This window comes from Chiloscyllium punctatum, chromosome 45 (genome assembly GCF_047496795.1).
Source record: "Chiloscyllium punctatum isolate Juve2018m chromosome 45, sChiPun1.3, whole genome shotgun sequence".
In the NCBI taxonomy this organism is placed as follows: Eukaryota; Metazoa; Chordata; class Chondrichthyes; order Orectolobiformes; family Hemiscylliidae; genus Chiloscyllium; species Chiloscyllium punctatum.
This window is the reverse complement of record NC_092783.1, coordinates 52,994,013-53,015,468: the sequence shown is the minus strand read 5'-3', so window position 1 is coordinate 53,015,468 and position 21,456 is coordinate 52,994,013. Positions and strand designations below refer to the sequence as shown.

General features: G+C 41.7%; 1 protein-coding gene across 1 annotated transcript in view; it reads left to right on the top strand.

Annotated features, from left to right (window-relative positions):
• Positions 1–21,241, top strand: part of LOC140467120 (polymeric immunoglobulin receptor-like) — a 63,817-nt gene extending 42,576 nt beyond the window's left edge. The window contains exons 6-10 of the mRNA XM_072563186.1: positions 13,755–14,069; positions 14,201–14,524; positions 18,839–18,935; positions 19,831–19,921; positions 21,039–21,241. Coding sequence (XP_072419287.1) covers positions 13,755–14,069; positions 14,201–14,524; positions 18,839–18,935; positions 19,831–19,921 — 827 coding nt within the window. The 3' untranslated portion in view covers positions 21,039–21,241. The remainder of the gene's footprint in view (positions 1–13,754; positions 14,070–14,200; positions 14,525–18,838; positions 18,936–19,830; positions 19,922–21,038) is intronic.
• The last annotated feature ends 215 nt before the right edge of the window (positions 21,242–21,456 follow it).

Here is a 21,456-nt window from a genome sequence, read left to right as displayed (position 1 = left end):
GTTGTACAGGACATTGGTTAGGCCACTGTGGGAATATTGCATACAATTCTGATCTCCTTCCTATTGGAAAGAGGTTGTGAAACTTGAAAGGGTTCAGAAAAGATTTACATGGATGTTGCCAGGGTTGGAGGATTTGAGCTACAGGGAGAGGCTGAACAGGCTGGGGCTGTTTTCCCTGGAGCGTCGGAGGCTGAGGGGTGACCTTATAGAGGTTTACAAAATTATGAGGGGCATGGATAGAATAAATAGACAAAACCTTTTCTCTGGGGTTGGGGAGTCCAGAAGTAGAGGGCATAGGTTTAGAGTGAGAGGGGAAAGATATAAAAGAGACCTAAGGGGCAACTTTTCCACACAGAGAGTGGTACGTGTATGGAATGAGCTGCCAGAGGAAGTGGTGGAGGCTGGTACAATTGCAACATTTAAGAAGCATTTGGAAGGGTATATGAATAGGAAGGGTTTGGAGGGATATGGGCCGGGTGCTGAATGGTGGGACTAGATTGGGTTGGGATATCTGATCGGCATGGACGGGTGAGACCGAAGGGTCTGTTTCCACGCTGTACAACTCTATGACTCTATGACTTTATGAAGTTATAGGATACAGATCAACAGCATCGGTAAGTTTTATACAAACACTGAGGCTGACACATTCATTCAATGTTTATTCAAACTGCTCATTGGTTAAGTTTCTTTCATACTTAGAAACAACTGCACCTCATCACATTACGTCTCTTTGATATTTGGACAATTCTGAACAAGGCGTTGATTAATTTTTTGAAAATGGACAAAATTGTAATAAAGCTGCAGAAAATGCATAAATGCAGCACTCCAGCTTTGTGTTACGTCTCACAGCTTGTGTGTGTATCACCTTTAACAGATAAAGTTCATCACTGTATCGCAGCATGTGACCTGAGGGGATAATGGTGTCAGGCTCCATGGGAGTCAGGGTCACATCAGGCATGACATGGTGATAGAAATATGTCACTGCATGTAACTGAATACCTCAGTTTTAACTCAGACCCTGAAGTACCTGTGGCTGGGAGATATGTTCAGGCCAGACGCTGGTATAAATATTCTGTTGATTTGTCAGTACGACAACATCCACACTTTGTTCTCATGTGACAGGAGATAACATAAAGACTACATCATTGGGTCTAAATACCATAGTGGAGGCAAAAGTCCAAGTGGAAGCTCACCCAGCAATCACAGGATATTACAGGACAGAGCAGGGGCTGCTGGATCCCCCAGGAATACATTGTCCAGCAGGGGGCAGTCACCAGCTCAGTGGCTGGAACTTTCTTTTATGTTTGACAAGGATGAAAAAGGAGATCTTAGTAATATAGTCCGAGCCAACCTCAGCTTTTCAAGCAGGATCATAGGACACAGTTGATGCGGTTTAAAAGTTTTGGAATTTACATATTAATGAATCGAAACTTGCAACTCAATTTAAAAGATGAAAGACTTAACAGCAATCCAATATATCATATCCATTGTGTGCTACTGTGATCTTTTGCAATAAATTGTGTGTCCTATGATCTTGCTCCACTAGCTACCTGATGAAGGAGCAGTGCTCTGAAAGCTTGCATTTCCAAATAAACCTGTTGGACTATAACCTGGGGTTGTGTGATTTTGAACTTTGTCCACCCCATTCCAATACCAGTACCACCAAATCAAGGATATTACAGGACAGAGCAGGGGCTGCTGTATCCCCTACATTGTCCAGCAGGGGGCAGTGACCAGCTCAGTGGCTGAAACATTACGTTTGACAATGATGAGAAAGGGGATCTCAGGAATACAGTCCCACCAATCTCAGCCTTTCAAATGCTTTAATAAGAATACAGTCGCATCAATGTCCAGGCGAGGATCCAAATACAAGTTATGTTCAAGCTAGGTCACTACCACATCTCTCCAGACAGGGGGAGTTTGACAGAGATGAATTCAACAAAATCTATTATTCACAACAAGCCGTGAGGTTCCATTGGTGAAGAGAGCCCTCTTGGTTGTCTGCAAGTGAGACCCAGATGAAGCTGAATATTTTCTTATGTCGCAATAGGAAGGAAATATATTTGTGAACACCCTTCAACAATATCACTAACAGCAACAACAAGAACATCTTCAGGATCCAAGTCTGTCAGTAAAAGGTAGAACATTTTCATTGGCAATATTTCCATTAGCATTCATTCCGAGAGACAACAATTGATTTTACATAAAGGTTTACAATAATAGTCAATTTCAGACTGTCATTTATCGGAATTGAAATGATGGATGACTTTTGTATAATGCTGTTCTGTTCCCTTCCTTACAATGTTGCTCTTTATGTAATTGGCAATCCATAACAGGGTGTACCACTTTTCTGTTTGCCTTCGCTCAGATACATGTGCAATTTTCAGCATTAAAATTTAATGCTTAATTATTCTCCTGAGCTCACAATGGTGTATTTTCAGAGCCCAGCAATAACAGTTTTTGATAGCTCAAGGTATTCTGGAGTGTCACTGACAGAGACATTGCATTCTCTGTCATCTTCTCCTCCTCCATTTTCTTGGGTTGTACACTGTTCCCAAACTGAGAGGGTAGGAGGCTGTCTGATGCCAGCTGGTTAAGCCTTGCCTGTTAGCAGGTGTAAGGAGCAGTGTGGGATGATGATATTCTGAGTTCTTCACTCACTGAAGAGACATCTCACCCACTGGAATATTACACCAACTGCAGTCCCTCCCACAAATGTCCATCCATATCTTATAATCCCCACTCAGAATGTGCGACTGAAACTTGTTTCATTTGACCTTTATATATTGTCCATGTCATTCAGAAATTAAATTGTAATTTAGTTATCCCACTGAACTGCCTGAGCTGTGCAGCTTTACTTTGTTACAGTGGCACAGTGGTTAGCACTGCTGCCTCACAGCGCCAGAGACCCGGGTTCAATTCCTGCCTCAGGCGACTGACTGTGTGGAGTTTGCACATTTCCTCCGGGTGCTTCGGTTTCCTTCCACAGTCCAAAGATGTGCAGGTCAGGTGAATTGGCCATGCTAAATTGCCCGTAGTGTTAGGTAAGGGGTAGATGTAGGGGTATGGGTGGGTTGCGCTTCGGCGGGGCGGTGTGGACTTGTTGGGCCGAAGGGCCTGTTTCCACACTGTAAGTAATCTAATCTAAGATTGCAGTGTCACCGGGGATAAATGTTTGAAACATGGTGCAGTCTCGTTTCCTTCAAATTATTGTATATTTCTTCCATTTTGCACAGTTACATTGTCTGGGATGTGATACGCTGGGTACTCTTCACTCTCCTGGTGATTTGTTCTGTTTCAGTCAGAATTTTTACATGATGGAGTTATGCTATTCTGATTGAAGACACATCTCACCCACTGGTTACAAGGCACCAGACTGCAGTGCCACCTGTAAATGTCCAACCATTTAACCTTATAATCCGCACGTATAACATTGGGCTGACCATCCCAGGACATGTTACTGCAACTTGTTTCATTTGACCTTTATCTGTTGTTCATTTCTATGGCTGTGAGATACATTTAGACCGGAGGCTGTTCTGAACATCTGTGATTTGTTAGGACTACAATAGCCGCACTTTGTCTACATGTGACAAGCGCTAACATAAAGACTGCCTCATCAGATTATATAACATTACCGGATGTACTACAGTACTGAAACTTGTTTCAGTTGTACTTTATCTGTTGTGCGTCTCAGTAATAAATTAAACTGTAATTTAATTTTCTCAGTTATCTCCCTGACGTGTGCTATGTTACTTTGCTGAAATATACTGAGATTGCAGTGTAAATAGGGGATAAATGTTTGAAGTATGAAGCAGTCTTGTTTCCTTCAAATGATTTTATATTTCTTCTGTTTTACACAGTTACGTTGTCTGGGATGTGATACGCTGGGTACTCTTCACTTTCCTGGTGATTTGTTCTGTTTCAGTCACAATGTTTACACGAAAACATTAGGTGAGCATCATGGCCTTTAAACGAATGATTTTGAGCACTCTAAGTTCCCCATCAATGAGGTGGCCCTGGGTGGAGGGGTTTCGAAGCAGGAGACACAGTTTGAGAAGAATGGGTTGACCATTTGGGATTGAGATGAGCAGGAATTTCTTCACTCAGAGGGAGATGGTTTGTTGGAATTCTCTGCCCCAGAGAGCTCTGGACGGTCCAGCCTTGAGTATATTCAAAACAGAGATCAATAATGTTCTGGGTAATACAGATGTGGAGGGACTTGAGCTAATGCAACAAAAATGGTATTCAGGTGGAAGATCTGCCATGATCCTGGTGAATGCTGAAGGAGCCTGGAGGGGCTGAATGGCCTACTCTGGGCCTTTTCACATTTCTGGGTAAAAACAATGACTGCAGATGCTGGAAACCAGATTCTGGATTAGTGGTGCTGGAAGAGCACAGCAGTTCAGGCAGCATCCAAGGAGCTTCGAAATCGATGTTTCGGGCAAAAGCCCTTCATCAGGAATAAAAACTGATGAAGGGCTTTTGCATGAATCGTCGATTTCGAAGCTCCTTGGATGCTGCCTTTTCACATTTCTGCATAATGATATTTCAAAAACATTGTACAATGCTGTTGTAAAATGTCACGACACGAGGTAAACACTCCTGCTTAATTTAAAACCAACAACAGAAAAGAGTTATCCCGTGCAGTAATCAGTGAAAATTTGATAGGCCAAGAACTAGGTAAAGTTAAAAATTAACAACATTAGTTCTTAAAGTATAACAGAGATTAACTAACTATTTCCAACTCCTTCCTCAAACCTGTCTTTTCCCTTCCCCTTCTCCAATACTAGTCTGATGAAACTCTCCCCCATTATAATTTCCAAAACAAAATTTCTTGTCTCAAAACCAGGCAGCTTTCATTCTTCTCTGTATTTCAGTCTTCTTTGCTTCTTCCTGGGAATGCTACTTCTCAGGTTACTGATCAATAAAGGTACCTTTAAGAGATCTATTTTATGGGCAGTCTTTTTACATGTTGGTGGCTTGGCTGTTCTCCTCTCAACTGTTCAGTTTTCCCCTGTCTTACACCCCCAATGCATCAGATTGTATCGTTGGCTTTTAAGATTGTCAATATACTAAATTCAAACTGGATTGGATTTTGGCATTTTTCAGGGTTTAATTTAAACTGATTGGCCTATTTCAAACCTGACTAGTCATTTCTAGGCAACCAGCTGATCAAGTTGTTCAACCAAATTTTACACTATATTTTTTTTCAAAACACTTAGATCTGACAGTAGTTCTGTTGAATTTAACTCTCTTAAAGGTACAGTACATGCATATTTTCATATCAAAAGATCATTATAAATCCTTTCCTGTCCACAGGAGGTATTAAGGTTGAACACTAGGCTGATCCAAGGTGTGGAGGGACTATTTTATGAGGAGAGGTTGAGTAGAATTGGTCCTATACTCATAGGAATCCAGAAAAAGGAGAGGTGAGCTAATTGAAATGTGCAAGCTACAACGAGGACTTGATGGGGTGGATGCAGAATGGATGTTTCTCCTTGTGGGTAAGGCTTGGACCAGAAGGTATCATCTCAGAACACTGGACCAAGATGAGGAGATGTTTTTATCTCTAAGGTGGTTGTGAACCTGTAGAAGTATTTGCCAAAGATGATTGATGAGGCTGTGCCATTAAGTACACTCAAGGCTGAGATAGTCTGGTGTTTAATCAGTCAGTGAATGAAGAACTATGAGAAAACACATGAAAGTGGGATTGAGGATTATCAGATCAGCCATGATCTCACTGAATGGCAGAACAGACTCAATGGGCTGAACTTTTGCTCTGACGTTGTATGTCTTAACTTATTTCTGCAGTCAACTGCTCACCAGCACAACTGCAGGGAAACGTTAACTCTCTGTGATAAAATAACATGTGACGTTTTAGAGTGGAATTGTTCTGGATTATTTTCCCAGCACATGTACAATAGGTGATGGGGAAGGAGGAGTGTGATCTGGACATAGCTCCAGTTCATCTTGAGCTTTGCTCAGTTCATTGCCATGTCCAGAATCCAAATCCAAACTAACATGACCAATAAGGCATCGCTCTCTGTCTCAATGTATCTGATGGATCTTTCCAGTTACTCATTGAATCTGATGCTCTCACCTTGACCAATGTGAGAAAATGAAGACTTTCTGCACCTTTGACACCTGTTGGAACTGTGTATCGTGACTGAATATTCATTATTCTCTCCAATGAGATGTGACTATCTCATTTCCATCTCATTACGAGTCTAACTCTCTCCCATTTATTCTCCATTTCCAATTGTCTTTCACTATCTTTAAGAAAGGTGGTAAGGACAAGTCAGGGAATTATAGACTGGTGAGTCTGATGTCAGCAGTGGGCAAGGTTTTGAAGGGAATCCTGGGGGGACAGGATTTACACTTATTTGCAAAGCAAGGACTGATTCAGGATAGTCAACATTGCTTTGCGTGCAAAATCATGTCTCACAAACTTGATTGTGCAGTGGACATGATCTATATGGACTTCACTAAGGCATTCGACAAGGTTCCCCTTGGCAGACTGGATAGCAAGGTTAGATCTCATGGAATACAGGGAGAACTAGCCATTTGGATACAGAACTGGCTCGAGTGTAGAAGACAGAGGGTGCTGGTGGAAGGTTATTTTTCAAACTGGAGGACTGAAAACCACATATAAATGATTTGGATATGAGCATAAGAGGTATAGTTAGTAAGTTTACAGATGACACCAAAATAAAGAAGGTTACTTCAGTTTACAATGGGATTTTGATCAGATCAGTCAATGGGCTGAGGAGTGGTAGATAGAGTTTAATTTAGATTAATGCGAGAGGTTTCATTTTGGGAAAGCAAATCTTAGTGGGACTTATACACTTAAGGATAAGGTCCCAGGGAGTGTTGCTGAACAAAGAGACCTTGGAGTGCAGGTTCATAGCTCCTTGAAAGTGGAGTCGCAGGTAGATAGGATAGTGAAGAAGGTGTTTGGTATGCTTCCCTTTACTGGTCAGAGTATTGAGTACAGGAGTTGGGAGGTCATGTTGCGGCTGTACAGGACATTAGTTTGGCCACTTCTGGAATATTGTGCGCAATTCTGGTCTCCTTCCTATAGGAAGGACAAGGTGAAACTTGTAAGGGATTAGAAAAGATTTACAAGGATGTTACCAGGGTTGGAGGATTTGAGGTAGAGGGAGAGGCTGAATAAGCTCAGGCTGTTTTCTCTAGAGTGTCGAAGGCTGAAGGTTGACCTTTTAGATGGACATGGATAGGGTAAATAGATAACGTCTTTTCCCTGGGTTGGGGGAGTCCAGAATAAGAGGGCATAAGTTTATGGAGTGAGGGGAAAGATGTAAAAAGGACCTAAGGGGCAACTTTTTCACACAAAGAGTGGTTCATGTATGGAATGAGCTGTTAGAGGTAGTCTTAGAGACTGGTACAATTACAGCATTTCAAAGGCACTTGGAAGATTATGTGGATAGGAAGGGTTTAGAGAGAAATGGGCCAAGTCCTGGTAAATGGGACAAGATTAGGTTGGGATATCTGGTCAGCATGAACGAGTTGGACCAAAGCATCTGTTTCTGTGCTGTACATCTCTATGACTCTATCTACCCCTCAGAAACTAGGCAGTGCAAACTCCTAATGTTTTATTCACAGCAACTAACTGGTGGATGCTGCTCACTGATTGCTTGTCTCAAACTTCACCTGGACTTCATCTGACTTCACCACCATATCCTTGCACACTCCCTGGAGACAATCTTCCTCCACTCTATATCCACTCAAGTCATCATGGGCAAACCGTCAGCCTTCCCCTCATCACCAGACCTGCTCTCGGGACAGCTCTTGCACCAGTTGAATGTGGAGCTCTGGGACACTAGTTTGTGGGCTGCCAGTCTCTGTGCTTTCCATCGCAATTAAACACAGAGCCCTGTCACTGTAAGCTGCAGACTGCCAGTCTCTGGGAGCTGCATTGTGTTTTCCCACAGAGTTCAAATCTGACAGCCTGTCACATTGGGAGGCACTGAGCAGTCAAGGGGTGATCATACCTCTGTGTGGCACCATCCCATGTCAATGTCATTCTGACATGGCTGTTACGTGTAGAATAGAATACAACCTTTGTCACTGGCCGAATAATTTTATCTTTTCCCTAGTTTTTGATATGTACTGCGTGCATTAGTAAATTTTAAACAAAATTACCTGAGTCTGGTCTGGTCTAAAGAGGAAATATAATAACAAATCACCCTTCTGGGATGCTCTACAGAACATAGGAGGCGCCAGAGAGCTACAGGAGATGGTGATTTCCAATGTCACTGTCACTTTGGCCTGATGTGGAGGTGCCAGTGTGAGACTGGGCTGGACAAAGTCAGAAGTCACATGACATCAGATTATAGTGCATCAGATTTAATTAAAATCACAAGCTTTCAGAGAGCAGCTGCTTTGTCAGATGAAGTGAGAGAGAGGCACACAAACACAGAGTTAATAGGCAGAGAGGTTAAGGACAGAGAGATCAAAAGATCATACAAATGTATGAGTGGCGTCTCAGATAATAAAACTCTGTGTGTGATCAAGAGTGCCAGATAGTGTGAGTAAAGAGTCAACAGCTGAATAACCAGCGAAGGGATGACCTATCATCTGATTAAGTGAGACAGAGAGAGAATTACAAAAAAGTTAAAAATAAGGTGGTGCTGAAGGCAAACTAAATGACTGGAATATCCTGATGGGTATAAGAGTCAAGTCACATGAGTATCTAGGTGTACCTGGTGGGTGGTGTTCCCACGTCTGACGGTAGTATCCATGTCGATGATCTGACACATCTTGCAATGGTTGCCATGGCAGAGTTGTGTAGTGTTGTGGTCGATACTGTCCTGATGCTGGGTAGTTTGCCGTGAACAATGGTCTGCCATTACTCCAGTCATTTAGTTTGTCTCCAGTACCACCTCACTTTTAATATTTTTGTAATTATGTCTCTACCTCACGTATGGATCATCCTTTTCCTGGTTATCCAACTGTTGACATTTTACTCACACGACCTGACTCATCAATGACCCTGAGGGAAGGAAATCTGCCACCCTTTCCTGGTCTGCTCTACATTGGGTTCCCAGCAATGTGGTTTGTTCTTAACTGCCCTCTTCAAATGGTCTCGAAAGCAACTCAGTCAGGGGTAATTAGGAATGGGCAACAAAAGCTAGCCATTAAAGAACAACAGATAACGAATTAACAGTTTAATTGTTGCAGAAATGATTCCCTTAAAACACATCCCAGCCATGTTGTCTGTGTACTCTTTGGAGATTGGAAACCTCATCTATCTGCCTCATGAATCTTTACAGTTCAGGAGATGGAAAATTACTAGCAGGATCTCTGATTGTAGATGAGGTTTCACATTATTTCTGAAAGTTCAAAAACCAACCCCAAGAGGGTGGATACGACCACTGCCAATATCAGCAAGCGACAGCTACATGTGAAACCTGTGGTTTGAAACAAGTGGGATATCTGGGTTATAGTGACAAACCCCAATGTAACACACCAACTCTGAGATTCAGGAAAGGAAGTAAACAAGATTGTCTTTGCGTGGAATTACACGAGATGAGAGAGATACTAAACAAATATTTTGTGAGAGTTTTTACTGTGGAGAAAGACAGAAGGACCATGGAAAGTGAAGAAATAAATATTCATGTCATGATAAACTATCCACCTTCCAAACAAGGAACTGATAGTGGTCTTAAAAAACACAATGGGGAATAAATCACTGGGACCTGATCAGGTGTATCCCAGGACGTTGTGGGAAGTTAAGGAAGGAATTTGGGAGCCTCCAGCAGAGATATTTGTATCATCCACAGCCACAGGTGAAGTGCCGGGGGACTGGAGGGTGGTTAATGTTGTGCCTTTATGTAACAAAGGCTGTAAGGGGAAACCTGGGACCTATTGAGCTGTGAGTCTGATATCTGTGCTAGGTCGGTTGTTGCAGGGGATTCTGAGAGATAGGATTTTCATACGTTTGGAGAGGCAAGACCTTATTTGGGATAGAGTGTGGGAAATGGTGCTGACCAAACCTGATTGAGATATTTAATGAAGTAACCAAGACAATTGATGACAGCACAGCAGTACACATTGTCTTACACAGACATTAGTGACAGAATTACGCAGAGCAGACTAATCAGTCCAGTTAGATCACATGGGGTTCAGGGTGAGCTTGCCAATCAGAAATTGGTTTGCTGGCAGGAGACAGAAGGTGGTGGTGAAGGATATTTTTGAGTGGGAAGCGTTTTGCAGGTACCAGTGTAATATATTAACAATTTGGATCGGCTGTACTGAGAGTTTTCACACCCAACCCTTTGATCACAATCTCTGGGAAGGAAACATCCTGGGACAGGCTCATGTCCATGTTGTGGGTGGGTCACTGCACCATTCCAGAGCAAATGGGACATCCATCCGAATGGGGGAGGGGATTAGTGGCAGCTCCAGGTCCTGCAATTGTTTGTCTCAGAAGAACGGTCTTTTAAAAACTGCTGAGTGCCTGTCTACCAGGATATGGCTTTGACACTGAGCAAGTCACTTTACAGGATCCCAGACAATTAGATCAGATATTCTTCACTTTGTTAATAACTGCTGCCTTCACTGTTTCATCACAGAATCTAATTTTTCAATCTGATCCTATTTTTCCAACTGATTCTACAGTGTCCATGTCATTCAGGGGCTGGGGGATCTCTGCTCTCTGTTTCTGACACTCAGACACTGGTGACCTGACAGCAGAGGGGTTTCATCCCCATTGGGGTATTAACTCCCAAATGATTCCACGTGTTCTCCAGGAGTTTACCCAACGTATTGTTTCTGTTTCCCAGTCAGAGCATTGCGATAGTCCTCGTTGGTTCAGTCTCTGGGTAATGACTCCAGTGACTCTCCTTCCATATTAAGGGTTAAGGTGGGGGCAGTGCCTTCAGCATTGGGGCTGGGGATGAGCACGGTTGGTGAAGGGTGTCAGTCCCTTTGATCTTCTCAAAGGTGAAACCCAGCTTGGTTCACCAGACTGACTCATCATCAACCATGTCCTGGTGAATACAAAGCCCCATGTCAATCCGTTCACCAGAGGGATCCTCACCTTGGAATTGAAGCTCACTCCCAGTTACTCAATCACCGCTCACTTCCCCCTGAATTCTCTCTCTGTTGTTGAGTTCCTTTTTCTGCCTAAAATCAGCCCCCTGTCTTGTTTACTTGGAATTTGGGGAACTGGAGCAGAGGGTGCCCTTGTCCTCTACATCTAGGACTTCAGATTCTGACAGAATAATTATTCAGTGTGAAAAGGAGACATGTTCTGCCTAAAACAGAAAATAGTCCTTCAAAAATCTATTTTTAACTCTAGGATTGATCTTCACTTAAGAAATCTTTGTCAAAAGCTGTTCATTGAAATTTTCTGACATGGGGGATTATGCCAGTTGTTATTAACCTGAGATTTCAGTATAAATACTGTGTTTGAGTCAACATTATCCTCAGCACCAGACTCGTTATCTGTCTTGATTTCAGAATTTTCTATTCTTTCAATGAAAATTAATTTAGTTCCTCTGTTAAACATAATTGATCAGAGAAAAATTTCCTCAGGGTTATCATTCATCATCTAACTCACTGTGGTTACAGAAGCTGGCTTCCTATGTTCTCTTCCTCATTTCACATCCTGCGGACATTGCATAACACACTTACTTCAAAGTGAGAAACAAGAGTTGAGAGACTAAAATCAAAAATCTTTGAGAACAAAACGATGTGGACTTTGATTCTCCTCATTTGTTCCATTCCTGGTGAGTGACCATCCCAGTTGTATATTAGATAACCAATGTTTGTTGAAGCCCACTGTGTGGTTTATGCAGTGAGAATGTTTAAATATTTGAAGATGTATAAAGGATAAAGGAAGAGCTTGTGACACAATGGGTAACATTGTTATTGCTGGGAAAAATACTGAGAGTACGATTCTCACTCCAGCACATTTTGCAAAGGAATGTGTATTCTCACAAAGCGAAAGAAATTCATTGTCAACTAGCAAATCCTTCCAACATAGCCAGGGTAGGGAGCAAGACTGGGTGAGATTCATGGTCAGCCTTATCCAATGCAGAGTGACACCCCTCACATTACAGCAACTGGCTTCAGGTGAGTGACAAGCTGCAGAAAACAGACACAGCATGGACTTTGTCTGCCCCATGTGTCTATATATATGGAATTCTTTGAATTTAAATGAACAAACATAAAAATACATAAAATACATCACAAAATGTTATATCTTCTCCTAAACACATTTTAATCCCATGTGACAGTGTTCCCAAATACTTTGGAGCAGCATTAGTATTTATGAATGAAATAAAAAGGACAACGTAATGTTTCTTTTAAGTGAACACACCAGCAGAATCGTTTTAAATTATCCAAAATTTTGAATGCTCAATATACACTGAAAACTGGAGGGTAATATGCCCTCAAACTAAACATCTTGAGTTTGCGTTTTTTTTATTTCTGAATTGCAGTTCATTAAATATTGTCTTGTGAGGCTCTGTCACAAAAGTAGGTGGTTGGTTTATATTTCCCTTCCCATAAAAAGCTTTATTTCTTTCAGTCGTTAACTTGAATCAAGTTGCTTACTCTCTTTCAATCCCATTGGTTTTCACATTACAATGTAACACGGCAATACAATTGCAGCCCATCATTGCCATCGCTCCATTTATGATCAAGACATTTTCAAACACTCATGTTTAAAATTCCCAATGTTGCAATACTCTAGGCTACAACTCTGTCAATTCTGTTCCAGGAAAACTTTCTGAAACACTTTGCAGCTGTTGCCCACCAATTTCATGCAGAAAATGTCACAGACAGAAATCTGAAGCGTTCATCTCTCTGTTTTCGCAATTCTCTTTCTTTCAAGGTTTCCTTTATTAAATAAGGTCTGTTTCCTGCCCTTCACCACCTTGAATCATGCAATTGTCTTTGTCCTTTCTTCTCTCCATTCCAGCTCTTCACTTACGCCTAATGACATTTCTCTCATTATTTATTGAAGTAATGTCTCTACCCCGTCATCAACAGGCTGCTCCTCTTCCACACCGGGACACAATGTGGCAGCAATTTATGCATTTTTCCCAGGAGCAATCTCTCTGGAACAATCAGTAAATTCCTTCTGTTAATTTACTCTCCTTACACTGACAACAATGTGTGATTACAATTAATCCTGCCTTTACTGCACTCAAGAGCCTGCACATTGATCTCTCTCTCCCATCACGAACCATCCCTTGCTGAACTTCAATTCTCTTCCTCTCCCACTTGAGGTCTCTCATCACTTTCCTGGGTCACCTGTTGTATCTGCCCCTTGAGCCTTGAAAATGCAGCCCCTGAGCCCACTATAAGTCCACACACACCCCTCTCCTCCCTGGATGAAACCCTCCTTCTCCGGTCGGAGTAAGGACCCTTCAGCACCTGTACCCTCCTTCACACTGATCCCCAGCTGACTCCAATCCAGGCCTGTCACTCAGGCTGCTCTCCAGGGGGACATTTCGATGATGTCACACACGGTGGAGTTAGAGCCCACAGCGGGCAGCACAAACCCAATTTCAAGATTGTCCCAAAGCTCGACCAGTGGGGTAAGAAAATATTCTGACTGTTTCAATCATTCCCTGGGAATTTGGAACAGCCTGAGGTTCTGATAAGGGTTTATATTAATGATTACATTCATCAAGTACTGGATGGAATGTAGCTGATTAAAATGTATCTGATTGTTTTAAGTAGTCCTTTCCAGTTAAATTTATGAAATATTGTCTCTTCAGTTTCAGATGCTTTATGGGCAGAGGAACACATAACGGGAATTTTGGGAAGAGCGGTCACAATATCTTGTCATTACGAAGCGCAGCAGTACCAGTCACACGTGAAATATTGGTGTCAAGGATGGAGTCGTATGTGTTCTGTTAGAGCAAACACAAATTGGCCAAATGGGAGAATATCAATCACTGATAACAAAACACAAGGAATATTTCTTGTCACAATCACTAATCTTCAATGGGAAGATGCAGGATGGTACAACTGTGGGATTAAGACTTTTACCTTTGACCCAATGTTTAATGTAAAACTGCACATCTCTGACGGTAAACCTCTCAGTGATTTTTAAAAAATACTCTCTGCTGATATGCCCGATCAGTGTTTTATCCAAGATGAAAAGTGGCAGTGTTGGAGGATATTTGATTTTTCTCACAGAATAATTGTGTCTTTCCCACAGAAGCCGTCTCTGGTCCTGTGCTTCAATTTTTATCGCAGCCAAATGTCTCATGTTCTGGGGGTTCAGTGACAGTCTCCTGTGAATCTGCCCAGGGATCTCTCCCCATTCACTACACATGGTCTGAGAAGACCCCATCTCAAGATTCAATGATCTCTGACACCAATAAACTGGATCTACGTTGTCAATCCTTCACACAGAAACATCATCGATATTACTGCACAGCCTCAAATACTCAGGGAACAAAACCCAGTGAAATGGTTCATGTGTCAGTCAACAATGTAAGAGAGAAGAACTGCAGTTACAGGATACAGACCAACAGCATTGGTAAGTGTGATGCAAACGATGTTTGTTTATTACCTCACTCTGGGAAACTGTAATTGATAAAATAGACTCCATTTGTTTCATTGTCAGTTCTGAATTAAGCCAATGGTTAGCACTGTACTTGGAAAATGAGCAGGTGTATAAAATCTTGCCCATAGCATGGAGAAACATTGCAACAACTCCATTGCTGCCTTACAGCCATTTGCTTCCTTCAACTAAGTACTTCCCAAATGGGGGAGTTACTAAACAAATATTTTGAATATTTTACTGTGGAGAAAGACATGGAGATTAGGGAACTCAGGGAATTAAATATTGATGTCATGAAATCAGTCCATATTACAGAAGAGGAAGTGCTGAAAGTTTTAAAATACATAACAATGTATAAATCTCCAGAACCCAATCAAGTGTCTCCCAGGACAGTGTGGGAAGTTTGGGAAGAAGTTGAGGGGCCCATAGTTGAGCTAGTTGCATCATCCACAGTCACAGGTGAGATTGCGGAGGGCTGGAATTTGGTGAATGTTATGCCTTCGTTTGGGAAAGGCTGAATGGAGAAGCATGGGCATTATGGATCTGTGGGTCTGACATCAGCGGTTCGTTGTTGAAGGCAATATTGAGAGATCGGATTCACATGCATTTGCAGAGGCACAAACAGATTAGGGATAGTATGTGGAAAATTGTGCATCACAAACTTGATTACATTTTCTTCAGGATGTCAGCGATAAGATTTATGAGGTGGAACAGTATTTGTTATCTCCATGAGGTTTCCAAATTCTCGACTAATTTGTAAAGTTAGATCACATGAGATTCAGGGTGAGCTTGCCAACTGAATACAAAATTAGCTTGATGGCTGGAGACAAAGGGTGGTGGGGGGGTCATTTTTTTTGGATTGGAGGCCTGTGACCAGCGGTGTTCTGCAGGGATCAGTATAATTTATATAAATGATGTGAATGAGAAATTAGAAGGCATGGTTCATAAGTTTATGAATGACACCAAAATTGGTGGTATTGTTGACAGCGACAAAGGTTATCTACGATTGCAAAGGGATCTTGACCAATTGGGCCAATGGGCTGACAAGTGGCAGATGGAGTTTAATTTGGATCAATGTGAGCTAAAGGTTTTTGGTAGAACAAATAAGGATAGGACTAATACAATTAAAAGTAGGGCCCTGGGTTGTGCTGTTGAACACAGAGACCCAGGGGATCTTTGAAATTTGCATCAGAAGTAGACAGGATGGTAAAGAAGATATTTAGCATGCTTACCATCATTGCTCAGAACATTAAGTGTAGGAGTTGAAACATCACGTTGCGCTTGTATCGAATGATGGCAAGGCCACTTTTGGTTTAATGTGCACAGTTCGAGTCATCCTGCTTCAGGAAGGTTATTATTAAATTGAAGAGGTTTCAGAAAAGCTTTCCTAAGATGTTGCTGTGACTGGAGGGTTTGAGTGGTAAGGATAGGCTGGGACTTTTTCCCCTGGAGCGGAGGAGGTTGGGAGGTGACTTTATCGAGGTTTATAATATCATGAGGGGTCTAGATAAGGTGTTTAGCAAAGGTTTCTTTCTCTAGGCTGGGAGAGTTCAAAGTGAGGGGTCATGTTTTCAAGGTGAGAGGAGGAAACTGTGAAAGGAACCTGAGGGGCAACATTCTCACACAGAGTGTAGCTCATATGTGGAATGAGCTGCCAGAGGACATGGGAGATGACGGGTCAGTTGCAACGTTAAAAAGACATTTGGATCAGCACATGAATAAGAAAGATTTGGATGGATATAGGCCAAATGCAAGCAAGTGGATCCGGTGTATTTTGAGAAGCTTGTTTGGCACGGACGTATTAACCCAAAGGGTCTATTTCTGTGCCATATGAGTCTATGACACTAAATGGGATAGTGAAGGGCAAAGTGGTGGAGGTTTTTGGTTCTTCAATTACATTCAGTTTTGTAATAAATGTTTACTTTGCAAAGAAGCCGACTCTGTTCCTGGACTTCAATTTTAATCCCAACCAATTGTCCCATGGTCTGGGGGTTTAGTCACAGTCTCCTGTGAGTCTGCCCGAGGATTCCTCCTCATTCACGTCACATGGTCTGAGAAGACCCCATTTCTCGATTCAAAGATCTCTGACACCAATAAACTGGATCTACATTGTCAATCCTTCACACGGCAACATCATCAATATTACTGCACAGCTTCAAATACTCAGGGAACAAATCCAGTGAAATGGTTCATGTCTCAGTTCCCTGTGTAGCAGAGAGGGGCTCTAGTTCCATGATATAAATCAACAGCATCGGTAAGTTTTATACAAACACTGAGGCTGACACTTTTATTCAATGTTTATTCAAACTGCTCATTGGTTAAGTTTCTTTCATACTTACAAATAACTGTACCTCATCACATCACGTCTCTTTGATGTTTGAACAATTTTGGACAAGGTGTTAATTTATTTTTGAAAATGGACAAGATTGTAATAAAGCTCCAGAAAATGCATAAATGCTGCACTCCAGCTTTGTGTTACATCTCACAGCATGTGTGTGTTATATCTTTAATAGAGAAAATCATCACTGTATCATAGCATGTGACCTGAGGGGATAATGGTATCAGACTCCATCTTAGTCAGGGTCACATCAGGCATGACATGGTATGGAAATGTGTCAGGGTTTGTAACTGATTACCTCAGTTTCAGCCCAGACCCTGAAGTGTCTGTGGCTGTGAGATATGTTTAGGCCAGATGCTGTTATCAATGTCTTTTGATTTGTCAGTATTACAACATCCACACTTTGTTCTCATGTGACAGGAGCTGATGTAAAGACTACATCATTGGGTCTGAATACCATAGTGGAGGCAAATCTCCCAGTGGAAGCTCACCCAGCAATCACAGGATATTACAGGACAGAGCATGGGGCTGCTGGATCCCCCAGGAATACATTGTCCAGCGGGGGGCAGTGACCAGCTCAGTGGCTGGAACTTTCTTTTATATTTGACAATGAGGAGAAAGGTGATCTTAGTAATATAGTCCGACCCAACTTCGGCTTTTCAAATGCTTTAATAAGAATACAGTAGCATCAATGTCCAGATGAGGAACAAAATACAAATTATGTACAAAATAGGTCACTACCACTACTTGCCAGACTTGGGGATTTATAGCAAAATTAATTCAACAAAATCCATTATTCACAACAAGTCCTGAGATTCTTTTTTTGAAGAGTGCTCTCTTGGTCATGATTTGGAGATGCCGGTGTTGGACTGGGGTGTACAAAGCTAAAAATCACACAACACCAGGTTATAATCCAACAGATTTAATTGGAAGCACTTGCTTTCAGAGCACTGTTCCTTCATCAAGTGGTTGTGGAGTACACAATTGTAAGACTCAGAATTTATAGCAAAACTTTACATTGTGATATAACTGAAATTATACATTGAAAAATACCTTGATAGTTTAAGTCTCTCATCTGTTAGAATGATCATGATAGTTTCACTTCTTTCATATGTAAATCACAATTTTAAAAAAAAGTTACATTCTCAGGTAAACTGTAACAATTGGTGTCAGCCCAGATAAGAAGTTAAGATGTTGAAGGTGTTGGCCCCCTGTGTTCTGTTGTCTGTGCCATAATGTTTAGACTGATTCTAATCTAAAACGTGAGTTAACAGAGTCTTACATGGATTCATGCAGTTTTTGAACAAAGTTCAATGTAACTCTGCAAGTATAAATTCACCCCACAAACGTATATGTGTATGTGTGCATGTGGGTTTGTGTGTGTGTCTCTGGGGTGGGGGGGTTGTGAGTGTCTGTGAGAGAGAGTGTATATGTGTGTGTGAGTATAAATGGGTCTAAGTCTGTGAGACGGTGCATGTCTGAGTGTGGGAGGGTGTGTGTCTGTAGGAGTGTGTGTGTGTGTTTGTGTGTCTGGGGTGGGGGGTTGTGAGTGTCTGTGAGAGAGAGTGAATATGTGTGTGAGTGTAAAGGGGTCTGAGTCAGCGACAGGGTACATGTGAGAGTGTGGGAGTGTGTGTGTCTGTAGGAGTGTGAATGAGTGCCTGTGTGTGTGTCGATGTATAGGTGTGTCTGTGCATTTGTGTGTGTATAGGAGTGTCTGTGTGTTTGTATAGTGCAATGGTGGTCACCTGCAGTGTGATATGAACCCAAGATCCCTGTTGAGGCTCTCCCTATGGGTACCAAACTGAGCTATCAGCCTCTGCTCAGCCACTGTTCGCTGCTGCCTGTCCCGAAGTCCGCCTTGGAGGATGGTCACCCGAAGGTCCTGGATCACAGAAATGTTCTGTAAGTGAGACTCAGTTGAAGCTGAATATTACCTTATGTCTCAACAGGAAGGGAATATACTTGTGACAACTCCTCAACAATATCACCAACAACATCACCAACAGCAACAAGAACATCTTCAGGGCCCAAGTCTGTCAGTCAAAGGTAGAACAATTTCATTGTTGATATTTCCATCAGCATTGATTCCAAATGAGAATAAGTGATTCAACATAAAAGCTTTCAATGAGTTTCAGTTTCAGACAATGATTTATCAGACTGGAAACGATCACTCATTTTATACAATATTATTATGTTCACTTCCTTACTAGTGAACTTCAGGTGAGCTTTTCTGGGTGCTTTAATTTTAGTTTTAATTAGCAGAGGGGTTCAATTTCCACATCATGATAGTTACAATGTTGTTATTTATGAAATTAGAAATTCATCAAATGAAGTGCCAATTATCTGCCTGCCACGTCCCAGGTTAAATGCTTAATTATTCATCAAAGCTCGTGACATTGTATTTTTCAAAGAAGTGACAGATTTTGTTGAGCCAGGGCGTCTGGAGTATCACTGCCAGGGACATTACTCTCTGTCACCTTCTCCTCCTCCGTTCTCTCATGTTAAACATTATTCCCAAACTGAGAGGGTGGGAGGCTGTCTGGTTCCAGCTGGTTAAGCCTTGCCTGTTAGAAGGTGCAAGGAGCAGTGTGGGATGATGATATTCTGAGTTCCTCACTCACTGAAGAGACATCTCATCCACTGGAATATTACACCAGACTGCAGTGCTCCTGCAAATATCCATCCACATCGAATAATCCTCATTGATAACAAGATGCTGAGCATGACAGGATGTGCTACTGAAACTTGTTGCCTTTGGTCTTTATATGTTGTTCAAGTCATTCATAAATTAAACTGTAATTTAGTTTTCCCATTTCATTCCTTTGGTAGTGCTGCTTTACTTTGCTACAATATGCTGCAGTGTAAACAGGGGATAAATGTTTGAAACATGACGCAGTCTTGTTTCCTTCAAATGATTTTGTATTTCTTCTGTTTTACACAGTTACGTTGTCTGGGATGTGATACGCTGGGTACTCTTCACTCTCCTGGTGATTTGTTCTGTTTCAGTCACAATGTTTACACGAAAACATTAGGTGAGCATCATGGCCTTTACACAAATGATTTTGAGCACTCTAAGTTCCCCATCAATGAGGTGGCCCTGAGTGGAGGGGTTTCGAAGCAGGAGACACAGTTTGAGAAGAATGGGTTGCCCATTTGGGACTGAGATGAGCAGGAATTTCTTCACTCAGAGGGTGATGGTTTGTTGGAATTGTCTGCCCCAGAGAGCTCTGGAGGCTCCAGCCTTGAGCATATTCAAAACAGAGATCAATAATGTTCTGGGTAATAAAGATATATTGTAGAGGGACTTGAGCTAGTGCAAGAAAAATGATATTCAGGGAGATGATCTGCAATGATCCAGGTGAATACTGAAGGAGCTTGAGGGTCAGAATGGCCAACTCTGATCCTGCCTCATCTCTCTCCATGACCGTATTTCAAAAACATTGTATAATGGTATCGTACAGAGCATCCTCAATCTTTTATGTCCTCAGGAAGGATCAAGGATGGACAAAAGGCTGATCTAAGGTATGGAGGGACTACTTTCTGAGGAGAGGACTTGACGGGGTGTGTCTAGGACCAGACGGCATCATCTCAGATCAAGGGATCATACATTTCAGACTGAGATGAGGAGAATTTATATCTCTAAGGTGATTGTGAATCTATAGAATTAGTTACCAAAGTGGATTGATGAGGCTGTGCCAATGAGTACACTCAAGGCTGAGATAGTCTGGTGTTTAATCAGTCAGTGAATCATGATGATGGAGAACAGGCAGGAAATAGAGATTGAATATTATCAGATCACCCATGATCTCACTGAATACCTGATCAAACTTGACGTTGATTGGACTGTAATTGCTGTTGTGTTGTATGTCTTAACCTACTTCTGTGGTCAACTGCTCACTAGCTTAACTGCAGGGAAACGTTAACTCTCTGTGATAAAATAACATGTGACGTTTTAGAGTGGAATTGTTCTGGATTATTTTCCCAGCACATGTACAATAGGTGATGGGGAAGGAGGAGTGTGATCTGGACATAGCTCCAGTTCATCTCGAGCTTTACTCAGTTCATTGCCATGTCCAGAATCCAAATCCAAACTAACATGACCAATAAGGCATCGCTCTCTGTCTCAATGTATCTGATGTATCTTTCCAGTTACTCATTGAAGCTGATGCTCTCACCTTGACCAATGTGGGAAAATGAAGACTTCCTGCACCTTTGACACCGGCTGGAATTTTGCATCTCGTTTGAATATTCACTATCTGTCTCACATTGCACATTTGTTTTCTTAATTCTGTATGAGAAATGAAGTTTTGTCAGAAAATAATTTTCCGTTAATGGAGTGGAAGAAGAACCAGCGACTGAAATGATCACTGGAACCGCTACTTTGAATATCTACATTGATTAAAATTTGTTTGTGCAATGTAACATTGCAGATTGATACATCATGTTTTATTTTGTCATGATGTGCGTCAATAGGAGTCTCTTTCTTTAAGAAATAAGCGATTTGCATTATTCATTCACTTGAAACAGTGTCTCCAATGATACCTCCCACTTTTCTATGAGATAGAGC